Here is a 24,166-nt window from a genome sequence, read left to right on the forward strand (position 1 = left end):
CCTTGGATGTCCGCAGCTCATTCACAGCCATTCGTAGAGAATCATCTGACAATATCAACCTTGATAAGGCCCCTGTACTTAACCTGCATTGTAAATAGAAGCAAAAGAATGTTAGTAGTGCAGAGCCAATTTAATACATAATGCATTCAATACCATTATTAAAACAATATTTGTAGACACTGCAAGATCTGTTTGCTCTATATTTCAATACAACCTAAATCAGTGTTATATAATCAATATAAGGCATAACCCAGATCTAATAGTTGGTATTGACGATTCTCTGCTTATATCTTGAATAAGATCAAATAGAAAATGAGAAAATCTACATGGAGACAAACTTGAGGCTTTTCGGATCAAATAGAAAATGAGAAAATCTACATGGAGACAAACTTGAGGCTTTTCGGAACTAATGTGGACAAACTGAGTCATTCAACACCACACATTTCTAGTTTTTGTAAATTGTAATTTTATTTTCCATAACAAAGTACTTCCTACATGGTCATATATCAATTGTCTCTATTAAGATGCATGCAACCATTGTAACTTCTAATAGCAATATAGGAGCATGCCCCTAAAGTCAGAAGCCATGAGTTCGTAGGAAATAACCAGCTTTCTTTTCTAATGGCCAATTGATATAATATATCAGAATGCTAAAAAGTTAGTGCCAGCATAAAGATTTTCAAACCTCAAAATATAAGAAAGAATTAAATCATATACTTCTGCGAAATGACTATTCCAAGTTATTCAGATTCTAGTATTCACATGTCACAACAAGAACTGATACTTTGAAGGCGACTTGACAAACTGCCCTGTATCAATCTAAAGACAACAGGCCCTTTATGTCCATCAATAACTAATGATGCATACAGAAGGCATTTTTTAATTTATATTCCATGTGTTATTTCTTTAGGACATCACTCAATGATGTCATAGCAACACCTAAAACGAACACAGAATGGCATCACGGGTTGTCACATGCATAAACATTTAAGAATCATAGGCAGCATTGTGAACCCCTCTCAAGAATAAAAAATTAGAGACACGGAACACATGATTGGGTTAGGAGACACGCACACACATTTTCATTAGATATGTTATTGTAGCACTGTTTCATGGTGATAATTATGTGTGGGAAGACATACCCACCCAATATCAGAAGAGAAAACACCAAAAAAAAGGCAATTAAAAACTCATCGTTTATAAGTAACCTTCACAATTTTCAAACAACCCAGACAAATTACTACATATTTTTTGTTTGGTTTTTCCAGTATTTAGCACTAATACTTCTATCTGAATCAAAATTTCATGCAGGTTTTCTGCCCCCATGAACAAACTTAGCTACTTAGAAACTTTATTCTTACAGACGCGGCACCTTGCAGCTTTCAACAAATGTTCACCTTACATAACAAAAAAGAAGGAAATAAGGACCATTACCCCAATTTTTTTGCTGCTTCAGATACTGAGCCTTCAACAGCAAAAATTAGATCTAACAAAGCTTGCATCCCCTGTAGAAGCAAAATTTAAAGCCATGTGATGACTTTGATTGATTCCGCAATCAATATGATCCTGCAACTTAAACACGAAAAAGAAAACTCAACTTCAGTATAATTGCAAGAGTACCAGGGTAAATTTTGGATTATTAGGACCAATTTGAGGGCCAACATCCCGTCCCCTTATTGTTGACTTTGCAGGAAGAATTTGAAGAAGCTCAAGAGGAGGGGTGTATTCTTCCAAATCTATTGACTTTCTAACTAATTCAAAGAAAAAAAAAGTTTACTAGTGAGAGATAGATATCAATTCTTTTAGACCATACATAAAAACAGCAGCAAAGACAATTTTATACTAACTAATGGACATAAACAAAGAAAGGAACATACAATTATTTGCTTCTCTTATCATACAGTGACTAGCTAAATCAACATATCCACTTGAGAATCTCTCTCATGGGACTTTTGAGTACACTTCTTTATGATCTCAGCCAGTAGAAGGGGTGTCAAATTGCTTTGTAAAGCGACTGAGGCCTATCACATTAACTTGTGACCTTCATTGGAGATTGGACCAATATGAGGGCCAACGTTTTCCTCTTGAAATATTAAGAAATTCCTATCATTTTCATGTTTTATCCCGACAAGCTTAACACAATCATCTGCTTAGCACAAAGATTGGATTTGGATAATTTTTCTTGTTTTTGAATGCATCATTATTAGGATGATAGATTCTCCACATTCACCTACCTATCAGTGTAAAAGAAAAGGAAAGAGAAAACGAAAAGAAAAGAGAAAAAAAGAGGATAGTTGATGAGGACATCTAGATATGTGCACGGGACTTTCACCGTGTTTATCAGCGCAAGAGATGCCGTGTTTCAGCTCTGTACCGGATCTCTAATATCTGGTTTTGATTTGATTGATGACAGATTCGGCAGCTAGAGTGGATTGAGCAGACTTCCTATTTTGTTAGATTTAAATTTTGAATTTTTGAATTTTGAATTTCGAATTTGAATTTTGATTTTATTTGGTAGCTAATCAGTTAATTGATTGTATTTGATTATGAGAGAGATTTGAGGGATTTAGAGAATCTTCCAATTTTGTAATTTTCTTTATTTAAGGACTCTTGTAATCAGAATGAAATATTGATGAATGAAATTGAATTTTGACTTAATCATGGTGTGAAACCCTAAGCTTAATTCATTCACTGTTCATTGTTCCCAGCCGTCGTTTCTTTTTTCTCACAAAAAAAATGAAAACACTACTGTTCATCTTCCCCCTCAACTTTCATAGCCAAGAACCTATATCCCCTCCGCTCATTCTCTTCAAACCCCGACAGAATCCCTGCTTAGCCCATTCCTTTGCCCGCGTCTTCCCCTTTCCCTCAGAACGAATGAAGAGGACAAGCTCTTGGATCTGAATTAATTTGTTCAGCCCCCCCTAATTATTTAGTTGGTTTATTTTGGTTCAAACCCGAACCGGATCTAAATTGGGTCAGAGTTGTTTCAGTCAGGCCCACTCATATTGTCAGATCTGCTGGAGCAGAGTTATAGTCCGATTGTGTTGGTCATTGTTGCATGGCTGATCCTGACACTGAAGACAACGATCTGGTGCTTGATCCAGAGACTGGTATTATTGATTTGCAGCTTTCCCCGTGGTTCAATTACCAGGCGTTCGAGAGTGTTCCTGAATACGTCGAAAGCGTGACTCATCAGATTGTAGACAGTGTGGAGAGTCGTTTGGGAATTAGTTCGTGGCATCGACGTTTCCATCCGGATACACCACTTCATCATAATTACGTCGCCCTCGGTGGAGAACTGTCACCCCTCATATTTAGTGTCGTCGAACAGCCTCCGGAGGATCCTCTCGTCGAACCCATTCAACCCGACGAATGTTTAACTTTCTTTCGCCTAACTATTTTCGGAACTGCTGTTACATGCATGTTGTTATTAATATTATTATCGACTGTGCTTGTGCTGCATTCAGTTTGATTAGTGAGCAAGTGATTCAATTGTTAAGTATATTTGCTAGTTTAAATATTACAAATTGAACTGTATTAAGAGAACGAATCATTACATTTATTTTCTAGATAATTTACAAAAGGGTTTGAACTTAGTACATTGCACTTTTGCTTAAAAACCATCGAAAGCTACACTTCAAAAGGGTTTGAACTTAGTACATTGCACTTTTGCTTAAAAACCATCGAAAGCTACACTTTATTCTTGAGCTTCCTGCCTAGATCGATCGCTGATACTTTTGCTTAAAAACCATCGAAAGCTACACTTTATTCTTGAGCTTCCTGCCTAGATCGATCGCTGATTGACGAAGCATTGTTGTCGTTAATCTTCATACCTACATCACATTGTTTCGCATCATTTTTTGTATCAGAGCGTGGTTTTAGGTTAGGAAATTTCTTTTTAGTTAATAAAAAAAACAATCATCTCATTTAATATTTGTGCACCCATTCATATCATCTAGTTGTTAGTGCATGCCCACTCGCACGGGTCTACCCTATCGATTAGGAGAGTCAAGTTGATCAAATTAGTGAGTCCAGCATGTCAGGCAGTGCAAATCACGAATTCTCTAAAATTCTTAAGCAAATCGCTAAGCTAGCAGGAAAAATAGGTAACTTAACCCAAGAGAGTAGAGCTACCAATGAAAGGCTCGCTAGGATCGAGGAAACACGTGTTGCAACCCCGCCGCTACAAGGTCAAGGTTATGAAAACATCGTCCCACCGTCGCAAGATCAAGGTTATCAACACATCGCCCTACCGCTGCAAGGTCAAGGCTATGGAAACATCATTTAGCGCCCCCCACATCAACCTGTACCTGATCTAGATGCGCAATACCTGAGGAGTATTAAGGTCAGTGCACCTACCTTTGACGGTAAGCTTGACCCACAAGCTTTCTTGGACTGGCTGAAGAGCATGGATCGTTACTTCGATTGGTACGTCCTGACGGAACCCCGAAAGGTCAAGTTCGTCGCTATGAAACTTACCGGACCTGCCTGTCAATATTAGGCCAACCTCGAAACGTTGAGGCACATTAGAGGTGAGTTACCGATTATAACTTGGCGAGAAATGACCAACGAACTTAAACAGAAATACCTTCCGCCATCATTTTATCATCGATTGCTAGATAAGTGGCATCGTCTCACTCAAGAAGCAAAATCTGCGAAAGAATACATCGCACAATTTGACGAACTGTTCACTTGATGCAACACCATTGAACAAGAGGCGCCAATGAAAGTCTTATCAAAATTTAGAGCTGGATTGAGAAACGATCTGCAAACCGAATTCTTTACTAGGGGAGTGGACACCCTTGAGAAAGCTTACGTGTTAGTTCAAGACCTAAATGAAGCCAAATCCCATCAATCTTATAAGAGTCAGGAATTTAGAACCCATTCCTCCCAATCTTCTCGTGCCATTACTTCTAGTCATCCTCCGGGTTGATCTAACCCCAGTTCTTCCCCGTCTAAAGTCGACCCCAAAGGCAAGGAACCGGAGAAAGATTTCTCCAAGATTGGCGCTCACGTCAAGTGCTACAAATGTCAAGGGTATGGGCATGTTTCCGCGAACTGTCCGACCCGTCACAAGGTTGCTATCATCGATGGCCAATACGAATACGAACCTGAACCTGACAGCGACGAGTTTGTTCATCAAGTTGATGATGATACCGATGATTTCGAGGATGATGCAGATGATACTGTCTTAGGTTGTCTTAGACAAATTAAAACTCCTACCGTATCAGTTGTCAGATGCGCCATCTCCCAACCCAAGACTGTTGATGATTGGAGACGTACTTTTATTTTTCATACGTTCACAAAGATTGGTGATAAAAATTATAAAGTGATCGTGGACAGTGGAAGCTGCATTAACGCGGTCTCCTCAGCTGTGATCGCCAAGCTTGGCCTTAAGGTCGTACCTCATCCTAATCCATACAAGGTATCATGGATTAATGACACTGCATTACATGCCCAAGAGAGGTGTTTAGTCCCTCTTTAATTTGCCATTTACCAGGACAAGGTTTGGTATGATGTTCTGAAGATGGATGTGGGTCAAGTTATTCTTGGGAGACCCTGGCTATTTGATAACGACGTTCATATCTTCGGACGATCCAACATGCTATTGTTCGAGCATGACGGGAAGAAGGTCAAGATCCTTCTGATTCAACCGAAAGGTAGTGACAAGAAGCCCGACCCAGACAAGTCTTCCCGAGGTGTTAACCTGATTGGGGCCAAAGAAATCGATCATGAACTGGCTAATGGAGCTCTCGTATTCGTCCTTGCTGCTCGAGAAGCCCCTAAAGACGTTGCTAATGTGGTCCCTCCCGAAGTCACTCCTGTGTTAGAAGAATTCGCTGATGTCTTCCCTGAGGACCTCCCGGACCAATTACCCCCGATGCGTGATATCCAACACGCAATTGATTTAGTCCCGGGAGCAACCCTTCCCAATTTGTCTTACTATCGGATGAACCCAATGAGCACAGAGCTGAAAAGGTAAGTTGATGAGCTGTTGAAGAAGGGATTTGTGAAAGAGAACATAAGCCCTTGTGCGGTCCCCGCATTATTGATGCCTAAGAAAGATGGAACATGACGTATGTGTGTGGATAGTCGTGCAATCAACAAGATCACGGTGAAATACCGTTTCCTCATTTCCCGGTTGGATGACATGCTTGACTTAATGTCTGGAGCCACCATCTTCTCTAAGATTGATCTTAAAAATGGCTACCATCAAATTCGCATACGTCCCGGTGACGAATGAAAAATCGCTTTCAAGACAAAAGATGGATTGTATGAATGGATAGTCATATCCTTTGGTTTGACCAACGCTCCGAGCACTTTTATCCGAGCACTTTTATGAGAGTGATTACTCAAGTACTCCGCCTCTTCACGGGAAAATTCTTGATGGTCTACTTTGACGATATCCTTATTTACAGTAACTCTCGTGAGCAGCATGTGGACCATCTGCGTCAAGTCTGTGTCGTATTAAGAAAAGAGCAACTTTATGCCAATCCTAAGAAGTGTACTTTTCTTACACAAGTCATTTTTCTAGGATTTGTGGTCTCGTCTGAAGGAGTATCCGCTGACCCTGAAAATGTTAGAGCTATCGAAGAATGGTCCGAACCCAAGAACATTAGAGACGTTCGAAGCTTTCACGGACTCACTACTTTTTATCGTCGGTTTATCAAGGGCTTCAGTACCATCATGGTCCCTATTACCGATTGCTTGAAGAAAAGTGAGTTCGAGTGGTCAAAGGCTGCTACCAAGGTATTTGGAGAAATCAAACAAAGGATGTCGCATGCTCCTGTTATGCGCCTGCCTGATTTTTCTAAAGTCTTCGAAATTACGTGTGATGCCTCTGGTATTGGTATAGGTGAAGTCCTATCTCAAGAAGGACATCTCGTTGCTTACTTTAGTGAGAGGCTGAATGACACTAGGCAACGTTATTTTACCTATGATAAAGAGTTCTATGCGGTGATACAATCTCTTCGACACTAGCGTCACTATCTGCTACCACAAGAATTCATCATATATTCTGACCATGAAGCCCTTCGATATATTCACTCCCAAAAGAAGTTGAACGCCAGACATGGTCGTTGGGTTGAGTTCCTCCAGGATTATACCTACACGATCAAACATAAAGCGGGAGTAGAAAATAAAGCCACCGACGCACTCAGCCGCCGCATGCACCTCCTCTCCATTTTGAGTGCGGAAGTAATCAGCTTTAAGAAAGTCAAAGACCAATATGAACTGTGCCCTGATTTTAGCGAAGTTTATATTTTGCTGAATGATGGAGTGACCCGTGAAATTGATGGCTTTCTCCTGAAAGATGGATATCTTTTCCATTTTTGCAAGTTGTGTATTCGAGAATTCTTAATTTGGGAACTACACGCTGGAGGCCTTGCAGGACATTTTGGGAATAACAAGACTGTCGAGGCAGTGGAAAGTCGCTTCTATTGGCCAAGCATTAAACGAGAAGTTGTTAGACTAGTGGGTCGATGTCACATCTGCCAGCTGGCGAAACAACGTAAGCAGAACACTGGCTTGTACACTCCTCTCCCTGTGCCAAGTTGTCCATGGCGGGATGTTAGTATGGATTTCGTGTTAGGACTCCCAAAAACGATTAGAAAACACGATTATGTTCTTGTTGTTGTGGACTGTTTCTCCAAAATAGCCCACTGCATATCATGCTTCAAAACTTCCGACGCTTCTCATGTGGTCAAGCTATACTTCAATGAAGTTGTTAAACTGCACGGACTTCCGAAAACAATTGTGTCAGATAGGGATGTTAAATTTACAAGTTATTTTTGGAAAACCCTTTGGCACAAAATGGGAACTAAACTTTAATTCTCTACGGCTTTTCATCCCCAGATCGACGATCAAACAGAGGTAGTCAATCAGAGCTTAGGTAACCTATTGAGATCGCTAGTTTATGAGAATCTTAGGAATTGAGATCAACATTTGTTTACTGCTGAATTTGCTTATAATAACTCTGTTAATAGGTCTACAGGTGTCAGTCCAGCTAAAGTCGTGTATGGTTACAAACCTAGACAACCTATAGATCTTGTTCTCGTGCCTGCACATCATAGAGTATCCGAGTCAGCATATGCATTTGCATCTCGCATTCATGACTTACATAAAGACAGCAGTAAGAAGATCAATGACAACAATGCTAACTATAAAATGCGAGCAGATCTAAGGAGGTTTAAAGAATTTAATGTTGGTGATTATGTGATGGTTCGGATACGTCCGGAACGGTTTCCTCCGGAAACTGTTAAAAAGTTACATGTACGAAGTGCAGGACCTTTTAAAATTCTCAAGAAAATTAATGATAATGCTTATGTTCTCGACCTTTCCAAAGGTTTTAATATTGGTTCGACTTTTAATATTGAGGATTTAGTAGAGTACAAAGGCCCATATTTTAACCCTGACAACCCACTGGTTAATGAGCCTACCCCTGAGCTTATTTCTGAGAGCTCCTCTTTACCCCCACTCTCCCAGATATCACCCACATATACAGCACATGACATTGATACTATTATTGATGATAACATTGTTTCTACTAGCAATGGTGGTATCCGCAGGTACTTGGTACGTTGGAAAGATCGACCTGAGTCTGATGATACTTGGCTCGATCGAGGTGACTTACAGAGGCTGGATCCGGATCTTCTTGAGCAGTATGACAACCGTTCTGACTTACACTCGACGGGGTCGAGTTCTCTCTCACCTGGGGAGAATGATGGGGACATCCAGATACGTGCACGGGACTTTCATCGTGTTTATCAGCGCAGGAGATATCGTGTTTCAGCTTTGTACCGGATCCCTAATATCTAGTTTTGATTTGATTAATGACAAATTCGGCAGCTAGAGTGGATTGAGCAGACTTCCTATTTTGTTAGATTTAAATTTTGAATTTTTGAATTTCGAATTTGAATTTTGATTTTATTTGGTAGCTAATCAGTTAATTGATTGTATTTGATTATGAGAGAGATTTGAGGGATTTAGAGAATCTTCCAATTTTGTAATTTTCTTTATTTAAGGACTCTTGTAATCAGAATGAAATATTGATGAATGAAATTGAATTTTGGCTTAATCATTGTGTGAAACCCTAAGCTTAATTCATTCACTGTTCATTGTTCCCAGCCGTCGTTTCTTTTTTCTCACAAAAAAAAGGAAAACGCTATTGTTCATCTCCCCCCTCAACTTTCATAGCCAAGAACCCATATCCCCTCCGGCCAGCTCCCACCAGTCGCCGCCCCCTTCTTCTTCCTCAGGCCCGCCGCCGCCTTCACCCGCTCCGCCGCCCGCTTGGCCCATTCCTCTGCTCGCGTCTTCCCCTTTCCCTCAGAAAGGATGAAGAGGAGAAGCTCTTGGATCTGAATTAATTTGTTCAGACCCCCCTAATTATTTGGTTGGTTTATTTTGGTTCAAACCCGAACCGGATCTAAATTGGGTCAGAGTTGTTTCAGTCAAGCCCACTCATATTGTCAGATCTGCTGGAGCAGAGTTATAGTCCGATTGTGTTGGTCATTTGTGCATGGCTGATCCTGACACTGAAGACAATGATCTGGTGCTTGATCCAGAGATTGGTATTATTGATTTGCAGCTTTCCCCGTGGTTTGATTGCCAGACGTTCGAGAGTGTTCCTGAATACGTCGAACGCGTGACTCATCAGATTGTAGACAGTGTGGAGAGTCGTGTGGGAATTAGTTCGTGGCATCGACGTTTCCATCCGGATACACCACTTCATCCTAATTACGTCGCCCTCGGTGGAGAACTCCCACCCCTCATATTTGGTGTCGTCGAACAGCCTCCGGAGGATCCTCTCGTCGAACCCATTCAACCCGACGAAGGTTTAACTTTCTTTCGCCCAACTATTTTCGAAACTGCTGTTGCATGCATGTTGTTATCAATATTATTATCGATTGTGCTTGTGTTGTATTCAGTTTGATTAGTGAGCGAGCGATTCAATTACCAAGTATATTTGCTAGTCTAAATATTACAAATTGAACTGTATTAATGGCTTGTTTGGATTGAGGGGAATAAGGGTGAAGGGAAGTTAGGGGAACCATTCACCTCCATTCACCTTGTTTGGGAACATTTAGGAGGTGAAGTTATTCACCCTAGTTCCTCTTAGTTCACCCCCTAATAGTATAAAATTTGTTACCCCCCAAATTGGGGTGTAACCAAGGGGAAGGGAACTCCCTTCCCTTCCCTTCCATTCTCTCACCTAGTTTCCCTTAACTTTCCTTCACCCCCTACAAATCCAAACAGGCTCTAAGAGAACGAATCATTACATTTATTTTCTGGATAATTTATAAAATGGTTTGAACTTAGTACATTACACTTTTGCTTAAAAACCATCGAAAGCTACACTTTATTCTTGAGCTTCCTGCCTAGATCGATCGCTGATTGGGCGAAGCATTGTTGTCGTTAATCTTCATACATGCATCACATTGTTTCGCATCAATAGTTCTTGTGACGTGCATTGGACTTCACTCAAATCTTTCTCTTGGATTGTTAAGAAATTCCTATCATTTTCAATGTTTCATCCCAACAAGCTTAGCATCACAATCATCTGCATAGCACAAAGATTGGAATTGGAACTATTCCGGCTCAAGGATCTATCAGTTTTTCTTGCTTTTGCATGCATCATTATTAGGATTATAGATTCTCCACATCACCCACCTATCAGTGTAAAGAAAAAGAAAGAGAAAACTTAAAGAAAAGAAAAAGAGGATAGTTGCTCCTTGGTTGTGCAATCTTAATCTTCATGACAAATAAAGTACACCTCCTACGTGCACAATTAACCCTGTAAAGTTTATGGTAAGCACATGTCCTCTCCAGTTTCCTTAGCTTCAATATCGGCATCAATTTAAAGGGATGACACTAAGTTGAACCAGCCATAAAATTCAGTCACATATTACAAGAAGATTGTGCTCAAAAATAGAATTTATGTCTAATGATGATAGTGAACTTAGGCACTTATATGAATGTTAGACAACCCATATCACCTAATGTTTATCGAGTGATCAATGTCTTTATGTGATCAAAGGCATAGTCAGCAGAAGAAAGCGGTGCGAGATACGAATTATGTTAACAGAAAGTCTAGTGGCACCAAATTAAGAAAATGAAGTTGTCAGCAGCTGATCAATTTCTTGAGGCCGCAATAAAGCAGAACATAGCTGCACCTTATGCAACAAACTTTTTTGAGTTTGAACTATACATCACACAGAAAACAAAGTAATGACAAATAAATGAAATAACAAAATAAGTCAGATGCCAACTAAGAGACAAAGACATCTGTAGACCTTAATAAGAAACTTAAAACTAACAACCGTTGGGCTTATCTTACCTTCATAATTGTCATCTAATCGTTATCAATTCTCAGATAAACCTGAAACTCAAGTCTGTATAAATCTAGGGGGTCCTTGGCAAAATGAAAGTGGATAAAAAAGTGTGAAAGTCATATTTTCACAACTATGAAAGTGCAGTAATGTCAGCATGCAAGTGATGTAGTTGTTTGTTTACAGGAAAATTATTCTTCAAAATAGAGAAAAGAAGTTCATGTTGCAATGCCATTTATCCATTCATTTATTATCATAGTATACTTTTAGTGGTACTATATAATTACAAAAATAAACATATAGATATCATGGTAAAATTATTGTCTCCTTTGATTAAAGAGATATTTTATAAGAATTTAATATGATATTCTTCTGCAGTATCCACATTAATTTTTATAATTAAATATCTCTGATAATATGTTCATTATATATTTGATTTAATAAATTATTTTCAATTACATAATAATTGTGTAATTTATGCTGACATAAATAATAAATACTTTCACTTAAGGAATTAATGATATGTTCTTTTTCGCCATTATGGGGGGAAAAAGAAGTAGTTAAGATATTAATTCTCATGATCCCAACCTTTTTCACTTTCAGTGTTACTATTTTTAAAGAAACTGAGTTATGCATTATGTCCTATGTGGCTCTATATCCTATATGGTGAAACTTCCTCTCACGCTTTCAAGTGCTACTTCAATCAACAAACACCTAAAGTGCTTCAATTCCACACTTTATAAACACCTCCTTAAAAACAAATCTGACTATTAGATTAAGTCTATTGGGTATTGGGTTAATGGGCTGTGACCCGTTAACCATACCCTAGTTTGTATACCTATATATATATCCCTAACTATCTTAATAAAGTATTGATGAGGGTTTTGCTATTGAACACTGACAAAACAAACTACCGCCATCATCTTTCTGGTTGCCCAGATCTGACCCTCCGACAAACGATCGGGTGGTTCTTGGACGCGAAGAACGACGAGGAGATAGAGGTGAGCCTTCTTCCTGCTGCCCTCAGCATCCTCGAGCTCGTTAATGGCGTTCTAGGGTTTTGTCTTGTGCTCGGATATTAGAAAGGGGGCAGAGAGCGATTCAACAAAAAAAAAAAAAAGCTAACTGACCTTTTTTAAGGACGACTGCCCTTGTTTCTTTGTTTCAAACAAAAAAATCAAGAGAGAGAGTTGAGAAAGGACAGACAGAGGATTCCTGAGATTATTCTTTCTGCTTATGTGTTAATCTCCAATGGTTCTTTGATTAAAACTCCTCTTTTACTGCTACTGACTATCCTGTAACGATGTCTTTTGATACATCATCTACTGTCTCTACTGTCACTACACCTACTACTGAGATTTCTGCACCCAAGGTGGTTTTAGGAACCACTGTAAAGTTAAATGGCACAAACTATCTTCTTTGGGCACAGGCCTTTCGCATTTTTATTGGCGCTCAGAACAAATTGAATCATCTTTTGGCCTCTCCACCCCCCACCACAGATCCTATCTACAGTTCCTGGCTCTCGTCTGATTATTGTGTTATGACTTGGCTTCTCAATAGTATGGAAGCACAGATCAGTAGCAGTGTTATGTTCTTAACCACTGCGAAAGAAATGTGGGACAACTTGAAGATTATGTACGGGAATGAGAAGAATGTTTCCCGTGTATTTGAGATCTATGAGCGACTATTTGCGCTAAAACAGGGAGATAGGTCAGTCCCTGAGTTCTTTGGTGAGTTGAAGGGATTGATAGACGAACTGGAGATGCATCAGCCTGCAGTAGCTGATGCAGCGACGTTGTTGGGATATCGTCGCGACCTGGCAGTGTCTAAGTTTCTTTCTGGATTGAACCCTGCCTTACAGTCTCAGGTGAGGGGACAGATTTTGGGTGGAGATGTTATTCCCTCACTGACTGCTACATTCTCCAGAGTCATGCAAGTTTCTATTGGTGTTACTTCTGATACTACTACACCGTCTCCATCTTCAGTGGATCAATCTGCCATGTTCTCTAGTCGAGGCAGAGGCCGCGGTCGTGGTCGTGGCCGTGATTCAGGGGGAGGACGTGGCTCCTTTGGCGGGAGACATGGTGATTCTGATAGGGGCTCACGTCAGTGTGGTCACTGTGGGAGGACCAATCATGTTTCTGAGAAGTGCTGGGAGAAGTTTGGTCGTCCTCAGTGGGCCCAGGTAGCTGATGCCGGGTCGACTCGCTCGTCTATTTCTGCTACTACTTCTGGTGATCTAGCTGCTTCTACTACTACTATTCAGATTTCTCAGGCAGATTATGAGAGGTTACGTCAGCTAGAGCTCTCTCAGAATAATCATTCGGCTACTCATGCATCCTCTTCAGGTATGGATGCTTACATAGCTTCTCCTCACAAACCATGGGTACTAGATTCTGGAGCCTCATCTCATATGACAGGTATAAAGGATCACTTTGTATCTTTACATCTTTCTGATAAGTTCTCCTCTATTCGCATTGCTGATGGTACTCTTTCTCCTGTTCATGGTGATGGAGTAGTTCATGCTACTTCCTCTTTGAAACTAACTGATGTGTTATATGTTCCTAAATTCCCTGTTAGCTTATTATCCATTAGCAAGTTTACAAAGCACAATAACTGTAAAGTCACATTCTTCCCCTCTTATTGTGTTTTTCAGGACCTAGCAACTGGGATGACGATTGGTTCGGGGCATGAGAGAGGAGGTATGTACTATTTGGACGACAGTGTGCGAGATACTGGTCTTGTTGCATCACAGCCTGACTCTACCTTACTGTGGCACTGGCGTCTGGGTCATCCTTCACTGCAGAAGCTTAGATCGGTAGTTTCTGTTAAGCCTTCTGTTTCTTCTTTAGGTTGTGAGTCGTGTGAACTGGGTAAGCACCATCGTGCTACTTTTCAGAGTCGTGTCGATAAACGCAGTAGCTTTATGTTTGAGTTAGTTCATTCTGATGTTTGGGGTCCTTATCGTGTTCCCTCTGTGAAGGGTTTTCGATATTTCATTATCTTTGTTGATGATTTCTCTCGCATGACTTGGTTGTATTTATTAAAAGAGAGGTCTGAAGTCTCGCATGTTATTGAACTTTTTTATAATGAAATAAAAACCCAGTTCTCTACTTCTGTTCGTATTCTTCGTACTGATAATGCTTTGGAATATATGAAAAATGATGTTTCAAAATTTTGTGCACTTAATGGTATTATTCATCAGACTTCTTGCTCTCACACTTCACAACAAAATGGAGTTGCTGAGAGGAAGCATAGACATGTTCTAGAGGTTGCTAGAACACTGATGATACATATGAATATTCCAAAGTATTTGTGGTCTGATGCTGTTCTCACTGCATGTTATTTGATTAATCGCATGCCTTCCTCTGTTCTTGATGGATCAATACCATTTCATTGTCTTTATCCTGATAAAAAACAATTTTCTTTGATTCCTCGCGTCTTTGGTTGTACATGTTTTGTTCAGGATTTGACACCTGGTTTGGATAAATTGTCTTCTCGATCCATTAAGTGTGTTTTTGTTGGATACTCACGTACTCAAAAAGGGTATAGGTGCTACCATCCGTCCACTAGGAAATATTTTGTGTCTGCTGATGTTACCTTTTTTGAGTCTGTCCCATATTTTCCTTCTGGTTCCACTACTGCTGACTGTCCACGAGTACCACTACCTTCTTATGCTCCTACTACTATTCCGTTATCTGCTCCTGTGACTCCTGCAACGAGGCCTCTACTGACATACTCTCGCCGTCCTAAAGTACATGCCCTGCTGACTCTTCATCTCCAGCTGTAGGTCCATCTCATGTTGAGACTTCTATCTCTTCTGACTTAGATGTTCCTATTGCTCTTCGAAAAGGTAAACGATCTTGTCCGAAATATCCTATCTCTCTTTTTGTCTCTTATGACCGTCTCACCCCATCATTTCGTCAGTTTGCTTTGTCCTTGTCCACTGTATCTATACCCAGGTCACATGAGACAGCTATATTAGTACCAGCCTGGAAGCAGGCTATGGATGAGGAGATGAATGCACTGCTTTCTAGAGGGACTTGGGATTTGGTCTCTCTTCCTACTGGAGCGACTGTGGTTGGTTGCAGATGGGTGTATACCTTGAAATATCGTCCCGATGGGTCTGTTGACCGATATAAAGCTCGCTTGGTTGCTAAAGGATATACCCAGACATATGGCATTGACTATTTTGAGACTTTTTCTCCTGTTGCGCGTCTCAACTCCATCAGAATTATTTTCTCTTTAGCTGTCAATATGGATTGGACGATGCATCAACTAGATGTGAAGAATGCTTTCCTTTATGGTGATTTGGACGAAGAGGTTTATATGGAGCAACCTCCAGGGTATGTTGCTCAGGGGGAGAATATTATCTGCAGGCTGAGGAAGGCCATCTATGGGTTAAAACAGAGTCCTCGAGCTTGGTTTGATAAGTTCAGCAAGGTTATTTCTAGTGTTGGTTTCCAACGCTGCCAGTCTGATCACTCTGTCTTTATTCGACACACAACAACTGGTTTGGTTATTTTAGCCGTATACGTTGATGATATTCTGCTGACTGGGAGTGACTCTGTTGCCTTAACAGAGACTAAGGAGTATCTAAACCGTCATTTTGTCACTAAGGACATGGGAAAGCCTAAGTATTTTCTTGGGATTGAAGTTGCATATCAAAAGCATGGCCTGTTGTTATCCCAAAGGAAGTATGTGTTAGATTTACTAGAAGAAGCGGGTCTCTTGGGATGCAAGCCTGCAAGCACTCCAATGGAGGCAAATGTTGATTTGTGGCGTGATGATACATCTCTATTAGATGATGCTGGACGATACAGGAGACTGATTGGAAAGCTAATCTATTTGACAGTTACCAGACCTGATATTACATTTGCAGTAGGTGTACTGAGCAGGTTTATGCACAAACCTAGAGAGATTCATTGGACAGCTGCTCTGAAGATTCTGGCATATGTCAAGAGTTGTCCTGGTAAGGGATTGCTATATAAGAAGCATGGGCATACTCACATTTCTGCTTTCTCTGATGCTGGTTATGCAGGAGACATGGGAGATCGGAAGTCAACCTCAGGATTCTGTACTTTTGTTGGAGGTAATCTTGTGACTTGGAGAAGCAAGAAACAAGATGTAGTATCACGGTCTAGTGCAGAGGCCGAATATAGAGCAATGGCTCACACTGCCTGTGAGATGGTGTGGCTACGAAAGTTTATGACAGAGCTTGGTTTTGTTCAGCCTGGATCCATGCCTATGCATTGTGACAACCAGTCTGCCATTTACATTGCACAAAATCCGGTGTTTCATGAGAGGACAAAACATATTGAAGTTGACTGCAATTTTGTTAGAGATGCTTGGGAGAAGAAGATAGTGTCTCTCATATTCACTCCATCCTCACAACAACTTGCTGATATTTTTACCAAGGCTACTTCTTCAAAGGTGTTCTCTACTATATGTGACAAGCTGGGCATGATGGATATCTATGCTCCAGCTTGAGGGGGAGTATTAGATTAAGTCTATTGGGTATTGGGTTAATGGGCTGTGACCCGTTAACCATACCCTAGTTTGTATACCTATATATATATCCCTAACTATCTTAATAAAGTATTGATGAGGGTTTTGCTATTGAACACTGACAAAACAAACTAAATCACATCAAATGGGCAAATACTAAATCAAAGAAGACTAAACTGATCCAATCCAACGCATGGAGCTTTATGATGATTCGAGGATCATCTCAGTTTGCATGTTATGAAATCAGCAACGAGTATCCAGTATCTAATTGTCATCAATTGCTTCGCATCCGGAAAACACCCCTCTCCCTCGCCTCCTCTTCTTGTTTCTCTTGCTTATAATGTCACAATTAGAAGGTTTATAGCTTAGTTGCACGTGCTTGAACTACTTGTCCAGCAACCAGCAAGGCAAATATCTTTAATTTACACACTACTCTAACAGGTATAATGGCAAGTCTCTCTTGCTCATAACGTCTTCCACTAAGATGTGGCAGCAACTTAGAAAGAATGGTTTCAGACTAAGAGCCACTCCTAAAATTGGCTAACCTTTCTGGAAGGCCTTTTTAACATAAAATTATGACCAATAGACAACACGGGTTACATAATATCTTTAAATAACGATGAAGATCGTAATTGTTTTACACCTCAGATTATATTTTTTGCAACATATTTTTAAACAATTTACTAAACCATATATCAACAATCAATGCATCATGTATATAAGATGACAAGTGACAACCATCAATTCCTTAGACAGGTTAGCATATCAACAGAATGTGAGGTAACTTGATGTGAGTTAACAAGCCTGTTTAAAAGTTATTGTGTAGGACACCCAACACTTGTGTCTTGCACCCAAGTAAATTGTTTACAAGTTATCGTGTAGGACACTCAACACTTGAACTCAATAAACAATGTTACTTATGGTTTTATCTGGTTTGATAGTGTTGGTCTGCATCGTAGATTTTCTTACTAAAATAACATTCCTGCAAGACAACTTGTGGGAAACAAGGTTTGTGAAGCCATTTATGTGGCCACAAAAAAGTATGTGCATGACCACCACATTGAAGAAGATTATGTGCTTCAATTGTGCGGATAGGCAGATAACGGCTTGCATGAGGGCTATGCACTTGCATAGCCGACATATGCATTTTTTTTGTTTCTTATACTTGACACGTCTTTCTATTAAACTCTTGCATCAACTGCGCCAACTAAACAAGTTTTTAGAGACTAGTCCCTATCACTCAACAAAATCCAATTGATCCTATCTCAATCCAAAGAGATGATTTCATTCTCTTCTCTCCCTTAGGACAACAATCTAACAAGGAGTAAGATGTGGAACTTTTTCATTTTATCTTTCTCTAATTCCTTCTTTTCTATTCTTCTTGTTATTCCTGTTCTCTCCTACTCTCAATATCTAGTCCTTGAATTTGTAGCAATAAAAAAACAACTTGTTCTTTAATCTGTTACAGCATCATCAAAAAAGGTTTAGAAGATAATAAATTTTTGTTCGATTAACTATTGGTTTTTGTTTGCTGTTTATTGCATTAAATTTTTAAAGGAATTTATAACACATGGGCCTATGGCTAGTTACTTAGGTTATTTTCTCATAAACATATATTATTAGGATTTTGCATTTTATGTAATTTTATTGTATTTCTCTATTTTGCATATTTTTTTTTTGTAATTTTCAATCACGTAAAATGTAAATAATAAGTATTTAACCAACCCATTTTTGCATAATTAGGTTATGTAACAAATAACACAATTATGTGTTATTTGTCATCCAACCATACAAATAGCGTATACATATTTTTAATTTTTTACAACACTGACATATAATGCATTTTATCCATGTTGGCATTTTCGAAAGGTTCTTAAGGGAAAACAACACTTTGTATCACTATTAAACGCCATCTTGAACCCCAATCTGGCAACATGGTCAATCCTCTGGCAATACCCTGACAAATTTCTATCCCAATGCCCATCAAGTAACAAAAACTCGATGATATGAGGCAATATGGGTGATTATTTTGTCTGAACTCCATAATACATGGGAATATAACATGTCCACTGTATGATTTTGCATATGAATCAAGAAGCATCGGTCTCTTTAGGCACGTGTATGCACAAAAGCACACACAGTGTTGTTCACACAATTCTGATTACAAAAAGATAATAGGAGAAGCATAGAGGATTAAAAAGTAAATTTATGCTCGAGCAAAATGGCATATATTTAGCATCAAACTCCTTCGGGTTGATTCATTTGATTGAGCATTATTAATCCAATTAATATTGGATACTAGCAACCAAAATGGGAATCACGTGCCTGTACGGAGTAAGAACAAAGGAGACTATTGACACAGAACCCCTAATCGCATAATAGATGTGATACGTTAAGATTAGGAGTATTCTGATCATTAATAAAATTACAATCAGTGAACAATCTTGCAAAAGATACCACAAAAAGTACATCACATCTGAAAACCCACCTCAATGATAGAGCGAAACTTTATATGGACGACCATGAAACCTAAAACGAAAGAGAGGTTCCTCCATTAGTCCCATGAACGAAGGTTACAGAAAGCACTAGGCGTTCTAGGCGTTGGACCCAACGCTTAGAGCCTAGGCACCTAGGCGGGAGCCTACGCGGGCCTAAGAAGTTTCTTGACAACAATTAATAGTAAATGTCAATGTTATAGAAAGCTTAGGCGCCGGGTTGGCACTAAGGCAAATTTTTTTCTTCATTTAAGTGGTGGTGGAAGAGGTTTTGCTAAAGGTTGGAGGACGTAGCGCAGGTGTTCATAGTTGGAGGTTGAAGGAGTTTGGAAGAGGTTGGAGGCCGTGAAGGCAGAGGAAATCACAATCAAGATCTAAAGGGTGCAGTCCACGTAAGCAGACCACACCCCCTAGGTGCTCCCAAAATCTAGACGAGCAGTCTCAGTACCGCCTAGGTACTAGGCAGGCAGTAGCGCCTAGGCCTAGGCATAAGTACCACCTAGGCCTAGGTGTACGCCGAGGCGGGCTAGGCGTAGACTTTTTAAAACATTTCCATGAACTTGAAAATTCATTTTTTTTAAAAAAGGCTATATTTTCCCAATCTTCTGATTAGTTAGTTATTCTATGGGTTCAGGAATCCGCCATTGCTTGATAGACACAAAATTTATTCCCATTATTTCCAACAAACAACCACAAAATTTTCAAAACAAGCAACGCAAAGATTAATATTAATAAGTTAGCAATTGCAATCAATATAAGTAACGCCATGCGATGTAACCTTTGATAGCTAAAAGAGTGCGCAGACGAACCACGGCTGACGCCCGGTTCTTGTGCTGGGACCTATCTTCAACTGCCTAAAAACAACAAACAAGTTCAAAACTTTTCCACCCAAAAAATGAAAATTAAAAGAACTGAGAAAGGAAAAAAAGAAGAAAAAGATTGTTGGGTACCTGAGCGATGATGCCAGTGGGGAGATGCTTGAGCCTGACTGCGGATTCACGCTTGTTGCGGTGCTGGCCTCCGGGGCCTGAGGCCTTGAAGGTTCCCATATCGCACTGGGACATCAGCTCATCGTCCGTCAGGGTTAGGTAATTAACTTCAGTGGACGACGAACAGAAGAGCTTTATTCTTGTCGTTCTTGAAGAAGTCAAGAGTGAGGGTTTGTGGGTTTGATGGAATCTGAGGAAAAGAGGAGGAGGAGAGGCTGAAGGTATTGAAGGATTAGAGAGAGGCCACAATTTCAGAAGAAGAGATCGAGCCATTGGGTTTCTTTTGAGCAGGAAAGAGGGATTTTTATATTCGACGAGTTAGAGAGAATGGACAGCCAGAGCCCTTTTTTGGGTTTCGTACTTTATTAGTGGCTGTTTGGTTCATTTTCAAAAAAAAAAAATGGAAATGAATTCCCTCACAAAAATTAAAGGAAAAAATGTGTCCAGGCCCCAAAAACAGAAACTTCATGTGCTGCAGCCCCTCCTAGTTTCCCTCATGTGGTTCAGCCCCTTGAAGTGTCACATTTTGTGCTGCAGCCCCATTTTAATAATTATTACATGTCAGCTAAGCTAAAATCCCCAAAATAACCTTAACCCCTCTCCTCAATCCTTCAAACCCAGTTCTCTCTCTCTCTCTCTCTCTCTCTCTCTCTCTCTCTCCGGAGTTCGTCGCTGCGCCTGCCACTTTTGAACCCTATAGTATGGTAGGCCGGAGGAGGATGACCAGGAGAAAAGAGTGCATGATGCCCAAGAAAAATGAAAATGAAGGGGCTGCAGACACAAGGCCACTCTTTTTTTTTGGAATTTGATGAGAAGCCACTGCTTGTTAAGGAGATTGTTAGTCAAGATGGCGAAGAGATGCCTGTTGGGTTTGAAATTTTAAGAGCTCATCTTAGTGCTGGAGCTGAGGAAGGAGATGGTGAAGCTTTTTTTGATAAATTTGATATTGGTATTCTTATCTTTGCTTGGGTTTTGTCATGGAGTATTCTCCCTGAAGAAATATTGAATGCCTTAACTTGCAGGAATTTGATGCTAAAATTTGATGTTGGTATTCTTATCTTCGCTTGGATTTCATACCACAAATGCTCTCATTCTAACAAATTAGAACTAACAAATTAGAACTAACATTTTATAACAAATTAGAACTAACCATATTAGTTCTAATTTATAACAAGTTAGTTCTAATTTATAACAAATTAGAACTAACATTTTATACCGCGTTAGTTCTAATGTATACCAAGTTAGTTCTATTTTATACCACGTTAGTTCTAATTTTAACCATATTCGTTCTAATTTATAACAAGTTAGTTCTAATTTATAACAAGTTAGTTCTAATTTATAACACCGCGTTAGTTCTAATTTATACCATGTTAGTTCTAATTTATACCAAGTTAGTTCTAATTTATACAATGTTAGTTCTATTTTATACCAAGTTAGTTCTATTTTATACTAAGTTAGTTTTATGTTATAACAAGTTAGTTAGTTCTATTTTATACCGTGTTAGTTCTAATTAATAACAAGTTAGTTCTATTTTATACCACGTTAGTTCTAATTTTAACCATATTAGTTCTAATTTATACCAAGTTAGTTCTAATTTATAACAAGTTAGTTCTAATTTATAACAAATTAGTTCTAATTTATACCACGTTAGTTCTAATTTATACCAAGTTAGTTCTAATTTATACAATGTTAGTTCTATTTTATACTAAGTTAGTTCTAACACGCTACAGAATAGAACTAACACTGTGCAGATTAGAACTAACACACTACAGAATAGAACTAACATTGTGCAGATTAGAACTAACACTCTACAGAATAAAACTAACACTGTGTAGATTAGAACTAACACGCTACAGAATAGAACTAACTGTGTAGATTAGAACTAACATGAGTTAGTTCTATTTTTATACTAAGTTAGTTCTATTTTATACCAAGTTAGTTCTATTTTATACCAAGTTAGTTCTAATTTATACCACATTAGTTCTAATTTATACCGCGTTAGTTCTAATTTATACCAAGTTAGTTCTAATTTATACCGTGTTAGTTCTAATTTACACCACGTTAGTTCTATTTTATACCACGTTAGTTCTAATTTTAACCATATTAGTTCTAATTTATAACAAGTTAGTTCTAATTTATAACAAAATAGAACTAACATTTTATACCACGTTAGTTCTAATTTATACCAAGTTAGTTCTATTTTATACCACGTTAGTTCTAATTTTAACCATATTAGTTCTAATTTATAACAAGTTAGTTCTAATTTATAACAAATTAGTTCTAATTTTAACCACGTTAGTTCTAATTTATACCACGTTAGTTCTAATTTATTCAAAGTTAGTTCTAATTTATACAAGCTTAGTTCTATTTTATACCAAGTTAGTTCTATTTTATACCACGTTAGTTCTAATTTTAACCATATTAGTTCTAATTTATAACAAGTTAGTTCTAATTTATAACAAATTAGTTCTAATTTTAACCACGTTAGTTCTAATTTATACCACTTTAGTTCTAATTTATACCAAGTTAGTTCTAACACGCTACAGAATAGAACTAACACTGTGCAGATTAGAACTAACACGCTACAGAATAGAACTAACACTGTGCAGATTAGAACTAACACGCTACAGAATAGAACTAACAATGTGCAGATTAGAACTAACACGCTACAGAATAGAACTAACACTGTGCAGATTAGAACTAACACTGTGCAGATTAGAACTAACACTCTACAGAATAGAACTAACACTGTGCAGATTAGAACTAACACGCTACAGAATAGAACTAGCTGTGTAGATTAGAACTAACATGAGTTAGTTCTATTTTTATACTAAGTTAGTTCTATTTTATACCACGTTAGTTCTATTTTATACCAAGTTAGTTCTATTTTATACTAAGTTAGTTTTATGTTATAACAAGTTAGTTCTAATTTTAACCCCATTAGTTCTATTTTATACTGAGTTAGAACTAACACGAACACGAAATCAAAGCGAAGATAAGAATACCAACATCAAATTTTAGTATCAAATTCCTGCAAGTTAAGGCATTCAACATTTCTTCAAGGAGAATACTCCATGACAAAACCCAAGCAAAGATAAGAATACCAACATCAAATTTATCAAAAAAGCTTCGCCATCTCCTTCCTCAGCTCCAGCACCAAGATCAGCTCTTAAAATTTCAAACCCAACAGGCATCTCTTCGCCATCTTGACTAACAATCTCCTTAACAAGCAGTGGCTTCTCATCAAATTCCAAAAAAAAGAGTGGCTTTGTGCCTGCAGCCCCTTCATTTTCATTTTTCTTGGGCATCATGTACTCTTTTCTCTTGGTCATCCTCCTCCGGCCTACCATACTATAAGGTTCAAAAGTGGCAGGCGTAGCGGCGAACTCCGGCTTAGTCGAGGGCGAGACGGGGAGCGACGGCGAGCTACCGCGACGAGGTCGGGCGGAGGAGAGGAGGGGAGGCGAACTCGGGGGAGGCTTGGGTGCCTGGGCAGAGGTGGCGACGGCGAGGAGGGCGAGGGCCAGGGCGACGAGCTTGAGAAAGCCCTTGTTTTTAAAGAGAGAGAGAGAGAGAGAGAGAGAGAGAGAGAGAACTGGGTTTGAAGGATTGAGGAGAGGGGATAATGTTATTTTGGGGAGTTTAGCTTAGCGGAGAGAGAGAGAGAGAGAGAGAGAGAGAGAGAACTGAGTTTGAAGGATTGAGGAGAGAGGATAATGTTACTTTGGGGAGTTTAGCTTAGCTGGCATGTAATAATTGGTAAAAAGGGGCTGCAGCACAAAATGTCACACTTCAAGGGGCTGAACCACATGGGGGAAACTAGGAGGGGCTGCAGCACATG

At 39.2% G+C, this 24,166-nt stretch overlaps 1 protein-coding gene across 1 annotated transcript in view; it reads right to left on the reverse strand.

The window, feature by feature from the left end:
* The window catches only part of LOC109837929 (peptide chain release factor 1), a 26,974-nt gene extending 6,311 nt beyond the window's left edge, over positions 1-20,663 (reverse strand). Inside the window, exons 1-5 of the mRNA XM_020406314.1 lie at positions 20,287-20,663; positions 20,115-20,190; positions 1,621-1,751; positions 1,435-1,505; positions 2-83 (exon numbers count right to left, since the gene is read on the reverse strand). Coding sequence (XP_020261903.1) covers positions 2-83; positions 1,435-1,505; positions 1,621-1,751; positions 20,115-20,190; positions 20,287-20,598 — 672 coding nt within the window. The 5' untranslated portion in view covers positions 20,599-20,663. The remainder of the gene's footprint in view (position 1; positions 84-1,434; positions 1,506-1,620; positions 1,752-20,114; positions 20,191-20,286) is intronic.

This window comes from Asparagus officinalis, chromosome 4 (assembly GCF_001876935.1).
Source record: "Asparagus officinalis chromosome 4, Aspof.V1, whole genome shotgun sequence".
Lineage (NCBI taxonomy): Eukaryota > Viridiplantae > Streptophyta > Magnoliopsida > Asparagales > Asparagaceae > Asparagus > Asparagus officinalis.